At 34.9% G+C, this 19,643-nt stretch overlaps 1 protein-coding gene across 5 annotated transcripts in view; it reads left to right on the top strand.

Annotated features, from left to right (window-relative positions):
* ADGRV1 (adhesion G protein-coupled receptor V1) overlaps positions 1–19,643 on the top strand; it is a 565,868-nt gene that overhangs the window by 136,680 nt on the left and 409,545 nt on the right. For all 5 annotated transcript variants that reach the window (XM_032276299.1, XM_032276290.1, XM_032276319.1 and 2 more), the window contains 8 exons: positions 4,708–4,970; positions 7,268–7,443; positions 8,152–8,276; positions 11,354–11,511; positions 11,609–11,755; positions 12,071–12,178; positions 15,203–15,467; positions 16,155–16,277. In XM_032276299.1, the coding sequence (XP_032132190.1) occupies positions 4,708–4,970; positions 7,268–7,443; positions 8,152–8,276; positions 11,354–11,511; positions 11,609–11,755; positions 12,071–12,178; positions 15,203–15,467; positions 16,155–16,277 (1,365 nt within the window). The remainder of the gene's footprint in view (positions 1–4,707; positions 4,971–7,267; positions 7,444–8,151; positions 8,277–11,353; positions 11,512–11,608; positions 11,756–12,070; positions 12,179–15,202; positions 15,468–16,154; positions 16,278–19,643) is intronic.

Genomic DNA, 19,643 nt, shown 5'->3' with positions numbered 1-19,643 from the left:
GGGGTGGGGGGGTGGGGTTCTAGGGGAGGGATAGCAGGGGTGGGGAGATTAGGGAGGGATGACATTAGGAGAAATACCTAATGTGGGTGATGGGGGGATGGAAGCAGCAAACCACCATGGCATGTGTATACCTACGTAACAATCCTTCAAGATCTGTACATGTACCCCAGAACTTAAAGTAAAATAAAAAAAATAAATAAAATAATAAAAATAAGAAAGTCTTGGTGGTTTTCTGTGCTTACAATGAGAATGATTTTAAGTTAGAGCATTTCTGAATTCCAGTGTCTGTGTAACTGTGCCTCTAGCTTGTGTGTATTGATGTATGTGTGCATGTATGTAAAAGACAAAAAAGTATGTTGATACTACAGATAATAAATTATTTCCTCAGTTATTGTAAGCTTATTTTATTTGTAGATATCTTTCCTTTGCAATTTGAGTTTTGTTTTGGTTTCCTACTTAGCAATAGAAGGAATTACAAAGGCAGTTCCCTTAGTGTCATCTACTCTGTAGTATTTCCACATAGAGTTGAGGTATGTTGATACTTCAGACAGATTATGGGAGTCGTAATTCTTTGGTTGGAACAGTTTGATATTGCTGTGAATAGCCATCCCATTCCATTGCTTGATAAGTATTGTGCTGACTATTTAGAGAAGGTAAGAAAGAGACAAAGGAGAAAACTCAGGAACATACAGAACTTTAGGGTTGGGAGAGCTGTTAAGAAATCACTTCCATTTCCTCTGATGACAGACAAGCCAAGTGAATTTCAAGGATTGAATGTTGACTGATCCTTCAAACTCCTGTGTTAGTGAGTGGCTCAGCAGGTTTAGTTATTTATTTTTTTTTTAATTTTTAATTTAATGAACATTTACCTTCCCAAATTATTGGCCTTTATGGAAAAATTTAATTTGTAGTAGAAAATATGAAATAATTCTGAGTAACTCAAGAGTTGGTTTTTACTTTCTTGCTATGTTGATAAAATACATTGATATTTCTAAGTCCCCAGAAGCTTTTTTTTTGAGGCTATGGCTGTTGTTTCAAATTCAAAGAGTATATGTTTGAGTTCAAATTATTTTCTTGTAGAACATAGTGGGTTGGTAAAGGGTTGTGTGAATGAATACCATGTGTTGGTTGAGAATAGCCTCTATATAAATAATGGAAAACCCAATGGAAATGGATTTATACACATATAATTTATTGGTTTATTTAACCTGGGGGTACAGAGACATATGGCTTTAGAGGAAGTGGGAGCAGGACTTAATGCTGCCAAAGATCCTGAGATTTTCTGTCTCTTTTCTTTGCCTTTTGGAATATTGGCTTCATTGCAGGGCTAACGTTATTCATTGTCATAAGATAGTGATCAGGATCATTCTTCTGCATTTCATGTAACAGGAAGACAGAGTATTCAAGTTCAAGCATTCCTACAAGGTCCTCATATAAATCTGATTCAAATCATGTAGGTTACATGCCCAGCTCCACAGATAGGAGAAACAAATATATTGTTGGGTTCTTTCAAGGTTACTTTATATTTGTAATTTTCTATTTTTAAAGATTAAAAAATTCCCCAGAGAAATAAGTGCTGTGACAGTTGGTCATTTCTTTTTTTTTTTTTTTTTTTTTTTTTTTTGAGACGGAGTTTCGCTCTTGTTGCCCAGGCTGGAGTGCAATGGCACGATCTTGGCTCACTGTAACCTCCGCCTCCTGGGTTCAGGCAATTCTCCTGCCTCAGCCTCCTGAGTAGCTGGGATTACAGGCATGCGCCACCATGCCCAGATGATTTTTTGTATTTTTAGTAGAGATGGGGTTTCACCATGTTGACCAGGATGGTCTCGATCTCTTGACCTTGTGATCCACCCGCCTCGGCCTCCCAAAGTGCTGGGATTACAGGCGTGAGCCACCGCGCCCGGCCCGGCAGTTGGTCATTTCTTAAACCTTGCCCCACTGATTTGACTTAGAGACTATTTCCAAACCCTTATAAAGTTTAAATAAATATCCTTGTATAGAAATCTTTGGATATGTGGATAATTAAGATAATCTGTTGAGTACAGTGCATGTTGAGTGGAAAGGACTCAGCACTGCCTTCTGTGTTAGTTACACTCCAATGTGTACATATATAATAGTTTCTCCATATCCTCACCAGCAATTTCTTTAGCCTTTAAATTTTTATATGCCATTTCTAATGACTGAAAAATATGTAGTTGTATTATGCATTATTGTGCATTTTTTCTTTCATTTTCCTTTTAGTGCGTTTGATACTGGTTATTGTGGGGTTTTTTTTCCTTTGTGATTCTGATTTTTGTATCCCTTATGTACTTTCTTTTGGTTTTTTGCTTTATTGATTTGTAGGAATAGTCATATTTTGAATTCAACCCTTTGCCTCTTAAATATATTGCAGATATTTCTCCCAGTCTGTCGTTTACCTTTTATTATATTGCCTCTTATTATCAAAATTTTTAAAATTGTCAGGCGCAACAGGTGGCTCACGCCTGTAATCCCAGCACTTTGGGAGGCTGAGACAGGTGGATCACGAGGTCAAGAGATAGAGACCATCCTGGCCAACATGGTGAAACCCTGTCTCTACTAAAAATACAAAAAAATTAGCCAGGCATGGTGGCATATGCCTGTAATCCCAGCTACTTGGGAGGCTGAGACGAGAAAATCACTTGAACCCAGGAGGTGGAGGTTGCCGTGAGCCGGGAATGCACCATTGCACTCCAGCCTGGGCAACAAGAGCGAAACTCTGTCTCAAAAAAATAAATAAATAAAGTTTTAAAATATTAGATATTTTCTGTTATGCTTTTAAATCCTACTTACTTAGGCCTTTTCACCCAAATGCTATAAAATATTTTACTGTATCTTATGCTATTTTCATAGTTTTGATTTTTATTTACATTATTGAAGATACAAAGAATTTATTCATTAGTAGTGTGTGAGGCAAGGATACAACTTCATTTTTCTTCTAAAATGTATAAAACAATACCCTAATATATAGAGAATGAAACATCCATTAGTCATTAATTTTCAACGTGAAGTATTTATCTTTCTTTATTTCCTTTTTTCTATCCAACTGCTGATCGTTTTCTTGGACTCTGTTTTGTTCTATTTGCCTATTCATGTGCTAATAGAACACTATTTTATTTATCATAACTTTGAAGTACATTTTGCTAGTTTTTCAAGCCAAAAATTTTTTTCTTTTTCTAAATTATCTCACCTATTCCTTTAAAAAGTCTCTTTCATATGAACATTAGATTCAAGCTGAGATCTATAAAATAAACTGTTTCGGTTGGGGAATTAAAATTTTGGATTAATTTGGATGGATTTGACATCACTATAATGAGTTTTCTGATTTGGAAATGTAAACTCCCTCTTCAGTAATTTAGATCTTTTATACTATTGCCTTTGCTTGTGTCCTCCCAGAAGCAAACTGTGAGACAAGGATTTGGACAAGGCTTTAGTTTATTTGAGAGGTGATGTCTGGAGGCCTGATGAGAAATGAGGAGGTGAAAGAGAGAGAGGAAAGCTGAAAGGTGATGTTTTAATGAGCAGTACTGCTGTGGGCAACTGACACTCTGTCCTGCTAGGGTCCCTCTTAGACACGGGGTTGAATAAAGCTTAGGACTGTCTCATGAGAAGGAAGGAAATCTGGACTGTTCATTCACCAGCTCCTAGTTCTAATCACTTGAGAGTTGCTCTTGGGTGTTAAATTTACAACAGTTCTGACCTTACTCCTGCATGGGCTGATGCTGTCCTCAGGTAGAGGGAGACCATTGGGCAAATAGAATCTGCTGCAGGTAACTTTAGAGTGGGTGAAGGGAATATCGGTGAGATTTTCTTCATATAGATTTTATAGTTTTTACATTAGGCTAATTTTTAAGTATTGTTGTTATTGTGAATAAGGTCTACTTTTTTTTCTTTAGATAGTGATAGCTGATCTATAGAGTTATAATAATGGACTTTAAGAATATATGATCCTGACCTAGTGCATCAGCTCTGCCCCTTCCTAGCTTGTAAACTTCTTCAAATTTCCTGTTTGTGCTTCAATCATAGGTTCTGTAAAAATGAGAATAATGATAGAATCAACACCATAGGGTTATTGTGAGAATTAAAAGAGTTAATATAGGTTAAGCCATTAGTAAGTTCTTAATAGTATTAGTTGCTGCAACTATTAGTTATTAATATTAGTGACAGTAAAAAATAGAACACTCTTGATTTGTGACTCAGCTTGCTTTGTATTCTTATTATAGTTCTAATATTTTCTTTTGTATTTTCTTAATAGACAATCATATCATCTAGAAAATAGTGACAGTTCTGACTTTTTTCACTACTTTTACAGGTGTTATCTACCTGATAGCCCTGTGACACTGGGAGATAGTAGCAATCATGATAGACATTATTATTTTGTTACTGTTTTTAGTGGGAATGCTGCTGGTGTTCCAATATTAAGTGTGATTGCTGTTGACTTCTGAGAGCTATTGCTTCATCAGGTTAAGGAAGCTGCCTTTTATCCCAAGACTACTGAGTATTTTTCTATCATGAATGAATATGGAATTTTATTAAATGGTAAAAAAAATTCTGTCGTTTTAAAGATCATCTTAAAACAATCACCTTAGGTAAAGAATTGGCCTAGTTTTCAATTAGAAATCCACACTTTTTTCAGCATTTATAACCTATTATATTTTCATTTATTGCTTTAATCTTTTTATTTTGCAGCCTTAATTATTATCCTTGCTAACGATGATGGACCTGGAGTTTTATCATTTAACAACAGTGCGCACTTTTTCCTAAGAGAGCCAACAGCTCTCTACGTCCAGGAGAGCGTTGCAGTATTGTACATTGTTCGGGAACCTGCACAAGGATTGTTTGGAACAGTGACAGTTCAGTTCATTGTGACAGAAGTGAATTCCTCAAATGAATCTAAAGATCTGACTCCTTCCAAAGGCTATATTGTTTTAGAAGAAGGTGTTCAATTCAAGGTATAGTAAGAAGTTGTAATGAGAATGGAAGTTTATTATATACAAAGCGAATTTCTCTTAGATGAACACTCAAGTCCTAGAATGAAAAAAGCAGTACTTTCAGCTTAGGTGATAAAGACATGATTCAATTACTATGTGACAAGTGCTACAATTCTATTTACTCTGTATAAAGTGCAACTGGAAAATTTTACTATTAATAAGGTAGAAGAATATGCAAATAGTAAAGAAAATAATATGTATTGCTATTTTAAATTTTCAGCACATTTAAATTGCATATGTCACTTTATATTGTATATAAACCACATAAAAGAAAACCCAGGCCAATTTTTGTAACCATTAAGTCTCAGCCAATCATTTCCCTTTAACAGAATGTAACTGCTTACTTTAGACTGCTTGTTTGAGAACAGGAATAGATTATTGGAGAAAAAATGGTGGATTTGAGATTAATTATAAATATGATCTATACTCAAAGTTTACCTTCCAAAAACTCTTTTTCTGTTTATTAACAATTTTCTGTTCCTGCTACTACATTTTATTTTTTAAAACAGTTTAAGTTTAAAAATAGCTAATTATGTTGGCTTTAATCATTTTTCAAGCCAGCTATATAAAGTATAATAAATCTAAAATAATATATTTAAAGCTATTTTACCTAAAACAGTCCATCTAATAATTATTTTTTTTGTGATCAGTTTGTGTAACTTCACATTTTCAAATACATATTAATTTTCATTTTTTTTCATATTTTGGAAATTTAAAACCTTAATTGGCTTGTCCAAAGTCACTTACATTTAAATCTTGAAATATATGTAAAATTCAAATTTTAAATATTTTATTAATTTTCTATTGCTTTGTTTATGATCTTTTTCAGCTTTTAAATTTTTTCTTAAATTTGTTTTTTGTTTGTTTTATTTTTTACTGTGGCTTTTTTTCATAAAAGTCTCCTTTTTCACAGCATATATACCTTTTTGTTAGGCAAATTAAATGTTAGAGCAAATTAAATTAAATAAATTTTTTAACCAACATAACTACTTTTATTCCAAAATGTTTTTATTTTGAGGTATAAACAGTAGAATGCACCAATCTTAAGTATATTACTTAATTACTTTAAAGATATATACATACACACATGTAACTATCACTCAGATAAAAACATTTAACATTAAGGCCCGGTGCAGGGGCTCACGCCTGTAATACAAGCACTTTGGAGGGCCAAGGTGGGTGGATCACTTGAAGTCAGGAGTTGGAGACCAGCCTGGCCAACATAGTGAAACCCTACCGCTACTAAAAATACAAAAATTAGTCTGGTGTGGTGGTACATGCCTGTAATCCCATTTCTCAGGAGGCTGAGGCAGGAGAATCACTTGAACTTGGGAGGCAGGGGTTACAGTGAACAGAGTGCCACTGCACTCCAGCCTAGGTGACAGAGCAAGACTCTGTCTCATTAATAAATAAATAAATAAAGGTGTGTATGTATGTATGTATGTATATAACATTATCATCACCTAGAAGATTTCCCCTGTCTCTTCCCCTTTCCAGGAAACTGCTTTCTGATTTCTACCACTCCAGCCTGGGTGACAGAGTGAGACTCTGTTTCATAAGTAAATAAATAAATAAAAGCATTTAACATTATCATCACCCAGAAGATTCCCCTGTCTCTTCCCCTTTCCAGAGGAAACTACTCTCTGATTTCTATCATTGAAGACTAATTTTACTGGTTCTTGAGCTTCACATAAATAGAATCGTATAGCGTGTACTCTTTTGTGTCTGGCGTATTTCACTCAATATAATTTTTAAGCCTGTGTGGTTGCATGTATCAGTAGTTGGACTCTTTTTAATCACTGAGTAGCATTTTACAAAATAGACCACTGTTGGTTTGTCTGTTCTCCCACTGATGAACATTCGGGTTGTTCCTAATTTGTGCCTGCTATGACTGCAACTGTTTTGTAATAGTGATTCTAGATTAGAATGAAATTAATGAAGTTATGTAGCCAGAGCAGGACAAAAAGTTCACAAAAATGAAGACATAAATTTAATTTTTAAGTCAATGTTATTTTTAAATGCTCTAAATATTTTTTTGGACACTTCAGTGCAATATATCACAAAGTTGAAAACCCTAAAAGTAGTAACATGAAACAGTTGTAGCCATCACATTACAGGAATCACTATTAAGTAAAAAATAAGATGATATTTTTCAAAACATGTTATTTTGTTGTCAGAAATGTTTAGTTGATTTCTCTGTAAGTGTGTTACAAAAAATACTGTATTCTAGTAACGTTATCTTTTGATTTTGTCTTCAGGCCCTACGCATATCTGCCATATTAGACACAGAACCAGAAATGGATGAGTATTTTGTTTGCACCTTGTTTAATCCAACTGGAGGTGCTCGACTAGGGGAGCATGTTCAAACCCTGATAACAGTTTTGCAAAACCAGGCCCCTTTGGGGCTATTCAGTATCTCTGCAGTTGAAAACAGGTATTGTTTATTCACAAGGAAATTATCACTTCTGAAGCTATAAGTAGGGAATATTTTTTGACGTAAGAAAATGCATAATTAAATTGATGTCTGATTATTTTAAAAGGGATTTTTAAAATGAACTCTAGAAAAGATAGGTCTAGAGAGACCAATTACTGTCCTGACGGGGAGTATCAAAAACTTAAACACATCCTGTGTAATAGTGTTATTAAAATTCTTATTTTCTCAGAGTTCACACTTTCAGATAACGGCCTGTACTATTTTGTGTTTTTAAAAATAATAAAAAGCGAGAAATAATATAAAGTAGACTTAGCAGCTCAAACCAAATGAATGACTCTTCAAACATGTATTAACGTGATTGTGGTTTTAAAATTTCTTCTGGAAGCTGACAAATATTCATTTTTTATATCATAAAAATATTTTAATCTAGTTTCATTAATAGGCTGATAATTTCCTGACTTATTTTTTTTTCTACAAAATGTATTTGATACATGTGTGAAGAAATGTAAGAATGACAATTTTATTTCTTCTTTAGAATATATAGTGTGAAGTTATTAAAGTAACTGATTTTCAGTATTTTCTTATGATCTCATCTTGGATTGTATAAATTTAGAAGTGTATTAACAATATGCTTGCAATATGATATATATTTTAAATATGTAGAATTTATACTTTTTCTGCGTTCCACAATCCATGTATTTCTTTTAGGGCCACCTCCATAGACATTGAAGAAGCCAATAGGACCGTGTATTTAAACGTATCTCGCACTAATGGCATTGATTTGGCTGTGAGTGTGCAGTGGGAGACAGTATCTGAAACAGCCTTTGGCATGAGTACGTTTCATTTCTTATGAAAACAAAATTATGTAAACAAGAAATATTGCATGTATAAGATTTATATTTTTCCCATGAATTGTATGTTATTGATCCTTTGAAAATGGATCAATATAAATGCTTTTTATATTGATATATATAAACAGATAATCTCATTCTTTTATTGCACCTATAAATATGTACTGAGTGCCTGTCACGTGCCAGGCATGGCACTGAACTCATGGATCTTAGGATTTAGGGAGTGACAGAAATGAATCAAGTAAGTCAAAATCAATATATACTTTAAACTTTAATAAATGTTTCAAAGGAGAAGTTCTAAGTGTTCAAAGAATATAGGGGAATGCTTTCAAGGGGTATTGATCTTTGAACTAAGACTAAATGATGAGTAGAGATTTTGATTATGCAAAGGACTGGGTTGGAAGAACATGGGAGTTGAGAGTGGGAAGCTGTGAAGGCAGAAACCTGAGGCAGAAAAAACACACATAAGTGAAGAACTTGAGTGGATAGTAGGTATAGAAATAAGGAGGAATGTTGAGCTTGGATAGCTGGAGAAAACCAGATTATTCAAGAACTTAAGGAATATTTTATACTTGCCAGTCTTTCTAATAGTGTTAACAGAAAGCCGTTGAGTGGTTTAGGAATGGAACAGAGTTACCATATGTAATGTGGTATGGTATAATTATATTTGGATTTTGAAGATATTATTCACAGTGCCATGTAAATAATGGGTTGGCACAGAAGAGTAGTGAAGATACAGGGAGGCAAGATGATGATAACTTAGACTAGGTGTTGAATTGCCTGTGAGGGTGAGGGAGAAGGAAGTACCAGAGATTACTCAGGTTCCTAGCTTGTGCAGTTGGATGGGAAAAGAGGTTCGTGCTATTCACTAAGATGGAATTCCAAAAAAAGAATAGATGTATTTTGGTAAGGGGAGTAAAATAAATGTGGTTTAACACATTTTGAATTTGAGTTACTTTTGAGAATAAATTTCTCTAGACTCAAAAAAGCTCCTCTCTGCAGGAGAGAGAAACCTGGGAACTTTAGCTATATATATTGAATTTGAAGTCATGGAAATTGATGTAATAATCTGAAAAGAAAGGCTGAAGATGGAGAAGGGAAGAGGACCCTGTAGACTAAACTATAAGAAGGTTCAAGTTCAATTGCTGAGGATATGGAATGATGGCCTAGCAAAGGAGTCTTAGAGGGCCTGGTAAGAAACTCAGGAGAAAATAGGATTGCAGACACCAGCAGAAGAGTGCTTTAAAATGGAGGAAGAAGTAAACAATGTCAACTCCTGGTGAAAAGTCCAGTAAAATGAGAACCTGAAAAATAACCATTATAGTTAGCAACATAGAAGGCATTAATGACTATAGGAAAGGCTGTTTGTATAGAAATATGGGAACTGAATACCATTTTGAGTGGAGGTAAAAGAATTGAGACCTCAAGTATATGCAACCATTTCAGTAAGTTTGGCTAGGAAGTTAGGACCTGGAGAAGGTAGTAGTGGTGTGGTGTGGGATTCAGAAGGTCTTTTGCATATTTAGTTTGGAGAGACCCAAGCATGTGGAGGTTGGATGGAAAAGGTAGGTAATTACTTAGAAGAAAAAGGAGATAATTAATAGTGGTGTGGCTGTCTAGAAAACAAGTAGAAATGGGACCCAAAAAAGAAAGATTATGGTTTCTAATTTAGATTTCTCCATTACTGCTTGGATTTTGCATGTGTTTTTTGATAGTACTTATAAGAGCATATGTTGGAGATTCTTAATTGTCAGCAGTCATTGCTTATTCTTCATTTGTGGTCTTCTTGAATTATTGTAGAAAAAGATTTGTCCATATGTCAGGACCATTTGGGACACTTAATGAAAAATCTCCAGTGTACCTTTAAAAGGGAGCAACATAAGAATTTGAAATGCTGGATTTTTAGGAAAGGAAGTTGCTATTGAATATTACATGTAACGTATTGACAAATTCTCTTGAACTGGTAATCTAAAAATGACCAATCATTTATAGGGAGCCTAGGTTTCAACCTTGATATTTGTTCTTGTTCCATCATGTTCACACCAGTAACCAAAATTTACAAAGAACTTAATGTTTTCGGGGGAAGCAGCCATGTTAAGAGATCATATGTAATTTTTAAAATAGTTACTCTTCGTTAGGGGATTTTTATTTTTGTCTTTTATTTTTTTTGGAGTATGGAATTTTAAAACATGTAGCAGTTTGATAAACAACAAACAGTTGTAGCAGTTTGATAAAACCTTGACAGCCATTGTGAGTCTGCTTGACATTCTTAAAATATTAAAATTAGATGGGCATAATTTCAAATTAATAGTGTAAATTTTTAAACCAAATATTTAGCATGATTCTATAAAGGGTATTTATTATTTTAAAATTTCTCAGTTACATTTGTGTCAACTTTACAGAAGTTGATAAAAATCATGTTCTGCATATTTTCCTTTTAAATATACATTTGTTATTTATTTAGTTTTTGAGCCAGGGTCTGGCCCTGTCACCCAGGCTGGAGTGCAGTGGCACTATCTCAGCTCACTACAACCTCCGCCTCCCGGGTTCAAGCAATTTTCAGCCATCCGAATAGCTAGTATTACAGGCACATGCCACCACGCCAGCTGATTTTTGTATTTTTAGTAGAGACAGGGGTTCCACCATGTTGGCCAGTCTGGTCTCGAACTCCTGACCTCAAGTGATTCACCTACCTTGTCCTCTCAAAATTCTGGGATTACAGGTGTGAGCCACTGTGCCCAGCCACATAGCCACATTTAATATTTATTTCTAAATATACCATGGGAAAGTGTGTAAGTATCAAGTAGAGCATTAATAAATTTTCTTGGTTTTTAAATAAGAATTTAAAACATTTCTTATTTTTAGTACAAATTCATTATTTGTAGTTATTTGAAAGTTCTCTCGCTTCTGTCTTTTCTTTCTTTTCACACTCATACACACACACCATGAAAGGATCTTCATTTGTAGTCACAAATGCACTGGTCTCATTGTTTAAACAATAAATTAGATAAGTTTTTGAAGAAATAATAAACCAGTAAATAATCATTGGTGTTTTTCAGGGGGAATGGATGCTGTATTTTCCATATTTCAAAGTTTTCTGGATGAATCACCTTCTGGCTGGTGTTTCTTTACTTTGGAAAATTTAATATATGGTATAATGTTAAGAAAATCATCTGTTACTGTTTACCGATGGCAAGGGATTTTTTTTCCAGTTGAGGTAAACATCAGTATTTTTTATAGTACAAAAATTAAAATGTGCAGATAAATTTTAGATGTATCATGAATTACTGTCATTCTTATTTCTCATTTTCTAGGATTTAAATATAGAAAATCCTAAAACTTGTGAGGCCTTTAATATTGGTTTTTCTCCCTACGTTGTGATTACTCATGAAGAAAGGAATGAAGAAAAGCCTTCTCTTAATAGTGTGTATACATTCACATCTGGACTTAAATTATTCCTGGTAAAAACCATTTTCATTTTTAAGTAGATTGCTTTGTATAAAAGAAATTAAGATTTGTAAGACTGTTCAAATTGGAAGATAATGTATGTTCTATGTTAATGTGAAAAAGAATTTTTTGTGAGTTGGTATACATTTTAGCAAAAATCCGGGGATATTTTTGTCTTTTTAAAATGACAGTTAGGTATGCATACCTTGGGATTAGAATTTTTTAAGTCTTGCACTTCAGATCCTAACTCATGCTGTGAGTGTGTTCAGTGGCTTTCTTAGGTAAAGTCTCCTTTCAGTTTTCATTCCCGATCTCCATCCTGCTTGCAGGTACAAACAATCATTATTCTGGAAACTTCTCAAGTGAGATATTTTACTTCAGACAGCCAAGATTATTTAATCATTGCAAGTCAAAGAGATGATTCCGAATTAACTAAGGTTTGATACTTTTTAAATGAAGTGGATTTTTTTTTTTTTGCTTTGCTTTTTAACATTATAATTGAAATTTACCTAAGATGCAGTCTGCTGGTTTAGTATAAAAGAAAACAATAATTTGATTGTGGTAAAGTAGAATGTAAAGACTGGTTAGTTAAAAGTTAATTTTTAAACACCAGAGTCATAAAATATTATATTGTCTTTAAGAGCCAAAGATAATGTAATAGTAAATATGAACATTTAATTAGAATTTAACTGAATGGCAAAAGATTACGGAGAAAAATCACACAGCCAGGCAGAGAGTATCACTGAAAATTCATGATTAGCATTGCTACATGGACATTCAGTATTACCCCAGAAATCCCACATTTCTTTAGTAAACTAGATTTTATAATCCTAGTTATGCTTATTTGATAACTTTTGTCACTCCTCAAACTTCATACATGCTTCACCTTTCCATTTTCAGGTAATTGCCTTGTTGAAATGAAAGCTCCCAAAAGAGGTATATTCATTTTCCTAACACCAAATTCAAAACCCACTTGAAACCCAGCTTTATTCCTTGGTCCTGTTACGACGGGGAAAGTGTCCTTTCTAAAAAAGCCAGGCCTCTCACATAGGTGCCCATCTTATCTTGATAAGGTTTAGCTATTCCCTCCATCTCTGGCACCTAGCTCTCTCTATTGGATTGTTACAATCAGTGAAATGTTCTAGGTTTATCCAGCTTAAAAAGAAATTCCTCCCCTGATCTCATTTTTTCATTTCATTTCCTTTCTCCCCACTATAGTAAGACATACTGAAAGAATTATCTACTTGCTTTGTCTTTACTTCCTCATGCTCACAACTGGGTTACCAAATCCAGTGGGTGTTTTTCTACATAATGATTATACATTCCACTGGCATGTGACAGTCACCTCATCCTCAAATGTAAATCTTATCTTGCTTTCTAAGACACTACACAAATTTTCCTTCTCTGTCTCTCTCTCTCTCTCTCTCTCTGTGTGTGTGTGTGTGTGTGTGTGTGTGTGTGTGTGTGATCCTTCTCAGTCCCCATTGCCAGTTCCTTTTCCCTTTTGTAAACTTAGATGTCTTGGAGTTTTCCAGAAAGATTCACTTCTTATAGCTCAAATTTCTTTTTTCTTTCTCTTCGCTCACTTGGATGCTTTTATCAGTCCTATGGTTTTAAATATCAGCAATAGGCTAGTGTCTTTTAAATTATATCTGTAGCCTTTTCTCTGTATTTCAGGCCTGCATATCTAACTGCCTACTGACATGTTCACTTAAATATATTTTTGGTATGTAATATTTAACATATCCCAACTGAACCTTTCATTTTCACTATGAAACTTGTGACTTCAGGGTTAGCTTTCATCTCAGGAAATAGCAACCCTACAAATTCAGTTGCTTAAGACAGAATCCTGGAATATTCCTTCCTTAATTACTACTTTTTTTGTGGGGGATGGGATCTGGCTCTGTGCCCCAGGCTTGAGTGCAGAGACCTGATCACAGCTCACTACAACTTTGACCTTCTGGGCCCTGGTGATCATCCTACCTCAGCCTCCCAGGTAGCTGGGACAACAGGCACGTGCCACCATACCTGGCTGATTTTTCTGTATTTTGTAGAAATGGGGTTTCACCATGTTTCTCAGGCTGGTCTCACACTTACTCCTTTTTATTCATTCACATCTAGTTAATTATTTTTATATATGCGTCAATAAGCGAAGACATTTCTTTTCATCTCTGCCCCTCCCTACTCCAGGTCCTCGTTATTTCTCTTCCACACCATTAGAGTATCATCCTATCCATTCTCTGAACTTCCTTGACCTCCTCAGATCCATTCTCCATTGAGTAACTGGAGTCATCTTTTGAAAATATTAATTGACTAATATTATACCTGATTTAAAAATATTCAATGATTTGCAATTATACTTAGAATAAATTCTAAATTATTTAATACTGGCTTAATGTAGGATACTATATTTCCTGATTGGCCTTGGAAAGTACTGGATTATGCCTATTGTTCTGGTATTGTTAATATTGTCCCTTTCACTCTTTAAAGGATCGCTGTTTAGATGATAAATTATATGGTCATCCTAATGGAAGGTACTCCATGATCTTACCTCTTATCATTCTTCCAGTACTATCAAATTCCTTGCAATCTTTATTCAGATAATGACAACCCTTTTCTGTCTTAGGGACTTTGTCATGTCGTTCCTTCTAACTTGATTTCCCCAATACTGTCATAATCCTCTATCAGACCATTCTAATTGTCATCTTCAGTACTTGACTCATTTTATAATCATACATTTATTCAATTCAATTATCAATTACTGATATGTTTCTTGTTTACCTTTTCCTAATAGTTAATAAGATCCATAAAGGGAAAGGCTGCTGTATCCCTAATTTCTAGCATAATGTCTGTGGCTCAAAAGTTCCTAATTGTTGACTGAATAAGTATAATTTTTTGTGACATTGACGAGCTTGCCTTCAGGTAGGGTCTGAATTTTAATTTTGCATTTATGAACATTTACCCTGAAACCTTGTGTGCATTGACTGCCACCATGGGGACAAAAAAGATTTAAGTGTTTTTCTGTGTTCTGTTGCTCAAGCAGTTGATAATAATATTGCAGCATTAGAGTGTTTCTTATTCAGTTTTAAATTTTTCATATTTAGTGTCTTTTTTGATTTTAGCTTTCCCTTTCCCTGCTGTCACCAACCCCTGCCCAGATGTATATTTGATACTGATTTCTTCTCAGATAACTTCTCTTTCATTCACTCTGTGTGTACTCATGTGTACACACAGAGTGAATGAAAGAGAAGTTATCTGAGAAATTGTATACACACACACACAGATTAGATGAGGGAGAGAGCAGTGAGGGAGCATCAGTTTTAGTACTTTCTTATTTATGAAAGTATCTTTTTAACCAAATATAAAAGGATCCAAGAGAGGAAACATATGATATTGATTAAATTTTCACAAGTGCTAAATTCCTAGTCATAAAGGGTTTTGTATTTCGACATTTCCTTCAGGTCTTCAGGTGGAATGGAGGAAGCTTCGTGTTGCATCAAAAACTCCCTGTCCGAGGTGTGCTGACCCTGGCCTTGTTCAACAAGGGAGGCTCTGTGTTCGTAGCCATTTCCCAGGCTAATGCCAGGCTAAACTCCCTTTTATTCAGATGGTCTGGCAGTGGGTTTATTAACTTTCAAGAAGTGCCTGTCAGTGGGACAACACAAGTTGAGGCTTTGTCTTCAGCCAATGATATTTACTTAATATTTGCCAAAAATGTCCTTCAAGGTGAGAAGATACAGTATTTCTAATGTGTATATAGTTATTATCGAAATCATGTAGCGTTTTTATGGTATATTTTATATGAAAATGCTTTATAATTTTTTAGTAATCCATAGAATATTTCTTAATAGATGATAAGTATTGTCAGCTGTAAATGGATTTTTGAGAAATATTTTATGCATTATGCCCCTGATCTTGTGGTGTTCTGATCACTACCTTAAAGTCATATTAAAACAGAATTGGAAGTGGGTAGGTAAAGTTGGAAGATACATAAATATTTATACCCAGGATGCAAGCAAGTAACTTTTTACCTGTATTTACTTGAAGTGCCATGAATAATTTATAGTATTAATAAATAATGTTCAGAAACTTTTGATAAGACTCTTTCGAAATATTCTCAGAATAGAAATTTGCTTTTTGCTGCTGAATAGAACTTTCACAGGTAAACAATAAAAAATTTTGTCCTTGTTCTTTCTTTAACATTATATCATGGTTAATGGCTAACCATGTATTCATGTCATGTAGTAAATGCAAAAAGACTTTTGAAGTACTTCCTATTAACTTACATTTTTATTATGCTAAATGGATTCTGAGGAAATTTGTTTCCTGATATTTTTGTTGTAGTTTTACCGTAACTTTGTCATTTTTCTGTAACTTTTGCATTAAAATTTGACTTTTATTTCATTATTGTAGGAGATCAGAATTCAATTGATATTTTTATCTGGGAGATGAGGCAGTCTTCCTTCAGGTATTTTCAGTCTCTAGATTTTGCTGCTGTTAACAGAATCCACTCCTTCACACCAGCCTCAGGAATAGGTAAGGACTTTTCAACTGCTCACCAATTCTGAAGGTAGTATGGAAAGGCGAAATGATTTGAATCTCATTGATTTAGATTTAGCATCACGTTGCCAGACACTGGATATTTTAATAGGAATGTAACATCAAAGTCTTTATAATACTCCTTCCAGAAATCCTAGAATGTTTTGAAATACTTTTGAATTTTGGTTCTCCTTCTGCAGATTAATACTTGCAAAATGGACATTGACTTGAGAATAATCAGAATAACTAAAATATGGTGACAAATATTAGTGAAGAATAAAATTAATATATTTATTTTGCCTAGAGAAACATGAAGAGTGACATTAAATACATATTTTTAAAATATGAAAGTATGCTTATGGCAATAGCAAGTATTTGCATTTAAGAATTTTTTTTAAGTTAGAGAATGACTGTGAGAACTGTTCCATTCTCATTCACTCTCGCAACCTCCTCCACAGTCTGAAATCCTTTCCTGGTCTTCTGTACTTCAGTTCACACATCGGAAACATAAGCAATATTTTTAATCACTGTGGTTTCAGAAACAAAGTCGATTGGAGAGAACACAAGGTATTATTGCTGTCTGAAGGTTGTAGGATTATTTTAGGGTTGGCAAGGAATCCCTTGGGTGGGCCAGTGATAATAAGGAGATGAAGCTGAGGCCAGCTAGTATGGTAAGCTTATTAAGCTGGTTCATGGGGTGGGTATTCATAGTGTAGGGAGGAGGCACAGACAGAGGGTCATCATGTTTCCTGTTGAGGTGTATAGAGAACTAGTGAGCAAAGCTTGAGTGGCTCCATAGGTGACTCTGGATGAATCACAGTCCTGCTTTTTTTTTTAATATTTTATTGCATTTTAGGTTTTGGGGTACATGTGAAGGACATGCAGGATTGTTGCATAGGTACATACATGGCAATGTGGTTTATTGACTTCCTCTCCATCACCTGTATCTGGCATTTCTCCTCGTGTTATCCTCCCCAACTCCCCACTCTCCGCTGTCGCTCCCCTAGATCCCCCCAACAGACCTCAGTGTGTGATACTCCCTTTCCTGTGTCCATTTGTTCTCATTGTACAACCCCTGCCTATGAGTGAGAACATGCGGTGTTTGATTTTCTGTTCTTGTGTCAGTTTGCTGAGAATGGTGGTTTCTAAGTTCATCCATGTCATCATTTTTTATGGCTACATAGCATTCCACGCTGTATATGTGCCACATTATCCCCATCCAGTCTGTCATCGATGGGCATTTGGGTTGGTTCCAAGTCTTTGCTAATGTAAACACTGCTGCAGTGAACATTTGTGTGCATGTGTCCTTATAATAGAATGATTTATAACCCTTTGGATATATACTCAGTAATGGGATTGCTGGGTCAAATGGCATTTGTATTTCTAGGTCCTTGAGGAATCGCCACACTGTCTTCCACAATGGTTGAACTAGTTTACACTCCAACCAACGTAAAATAAAAATGTTCCTATTTCTCCACATCCTCTCCAACATCTCCAGATTTCTTAATGATTGCCATTCTAACTGGTGTGAGATGGTATCTCAATGTAGTTTTGATTTGCATTTCTCTAATGACCAGTGATGATGAGCATTTTTTCATATGTTTGTTGGCCTCATATGTCTTCTCTTGAAAAGTGTCTGTTCATGTTCTTTGCCCACTTTTGAATGGGCTTGTTTGTTTTTTTCTGGTAAATCTGTTTTAGTTCTTTGTAGATTCTGGATATTAGCCCTTTGTCAGATGGGTAGATTGCAAAAATTTTTTCCCATTCTGTTGGTTGCCAGTTCACTCTAATGACTGTTTCTTTTGCTGTGCAGAAGCTCTCGAGTTCAATTAGATCCCATTTGTCTATTTTGGCTTTTGTTGCCAATACTTTTGATGTTTTAATCATGAAGTTCTTGCCTATGCCTATGTCCTGAATGGTTTGATCTAGGTTTTCTTCTAGAGTTTTTATGGTGTTAGGTTTTATGTTTAAGTCTTTAATCCATCTGAAGTTAATTTTAGTGTAAAGTGTCAGGAAGGGGTCCAGTTACTGATTTCTGCACATGGGTAGCCAGTTTCCCCCACACCATTTATTAAACAGGGAATCCTTTACCCATTACTTGTTTTTGTGAGGTTTGTCAAAGATCAGATAGTTGTAGATGTGTGGCATTGCCTCCGAGGCCTCTGTTCTGTTCCATTGGCCTATATCTCTGTTTTGGTACCAGTACCATGCTGTTTTCATTACTGTAGCCTTGTAGTATAGCTTGATGTCAGGTAACGTGATGTCTCCAGCTTTCTTCTTTTTGCTTGGAATTGACTTGGCTATGTGGGCTCTCTTTTGGTTCCATATGAAGTTTAAGGTGGTTTTTTCCAGATCTTTGAAGATGGTCTTTGGTAGCTTGATGTGGATAGCATTGAATCTATAAATTACTTTTGGCAGTATGGCCATTTTCACAATACTGAATCTTCCTAACCATGAGCATGGAATATTTTTCCATCTGTTTGTGTCCTCTCTTATTTTGTTGAGCAATGCTTTGTAGCTCTCCTTGAAGAGGTCCTTTAGATCATTTGTTAGTTGTATTCCTAGGTATTTTATTCTCTTTGTAGCAATTGTGAATGGCAGCTCATTCTTGCTTTGGCTCTCTTTAAGTCTGTTATTGGTGTATAGGAATGCTTGTGATTTTTGCACATTGATTTTGTATCCTGAGACATTGCTAAAGTTGCTTATCAGTTTCAGGAGATTTGGGGCTGAGACGGTGGGGTCTTCTAAATATACAATCATGTGCAAATAGAGACAATTTGACTTCCTCCTTTCCTAATTGAATACTCTTTATTTCTTTTTCTTATCTTATTGCTCTGGGTAGTACTTCCAATACTATATTGAATAGGAGTGTTGAGAGAGGACATCCTTGTCTAGTGTCAAATTTCAAAGGGAATGCTTCCAGTTTTTGGCCATTTAGTATGATATTGGCTGTGGGTTTGTCATAAATGGTTTTTATTATTTTGAGATATGTTCTGTTAATACCTAGTTTATTGAGAGTTTTTAGCATAAAGGGCTGTTGAATTTTGTCAAAGGCCTTTTCTGCATCTATTGAGATAATCATTTGGTTTTTGTCTTAGGTTCTGTTTATGTGGTGAATTACATTTATAGACTTGCATATATTGAACCAGCCTTGCATCCCCGTGATGAAGCCTACTTGATCATGATGGATAAGGTTTTTGATGTGCTGTTGCAATTTGTTTTGCCAGTATTTTATTGAAGATTTTTGCATCTATGTTCATCATGGATATTGACCTGAAGTTTTCTTTTCTTGTTGAGTCTCTGCCAGGTTTTGGTATCAGGATGATGTTGGTCTCATAAAATGATTTGGGAAGGATTCCCTCT

Source organism: Sapajus apella, unplaced genomic scaffold (genome assembly GCF_009761245.1).
Source record: "Sapajus apella isolate SASKATOON/1434 unplaced genomic scaffold, GSC_monkey_1.0 scaffold1, whole genome shotgun sequence".
Taxonomy (NCBI): domain Eukaryota; kingdom Metazoa; phylum Chordata; class Mammalia; order Primates; family Cebidae; genus Sapajus; species Sapajus apella.
This window is presented reverse-complemented; position numbering and strand designations above follow the sequence as displayed.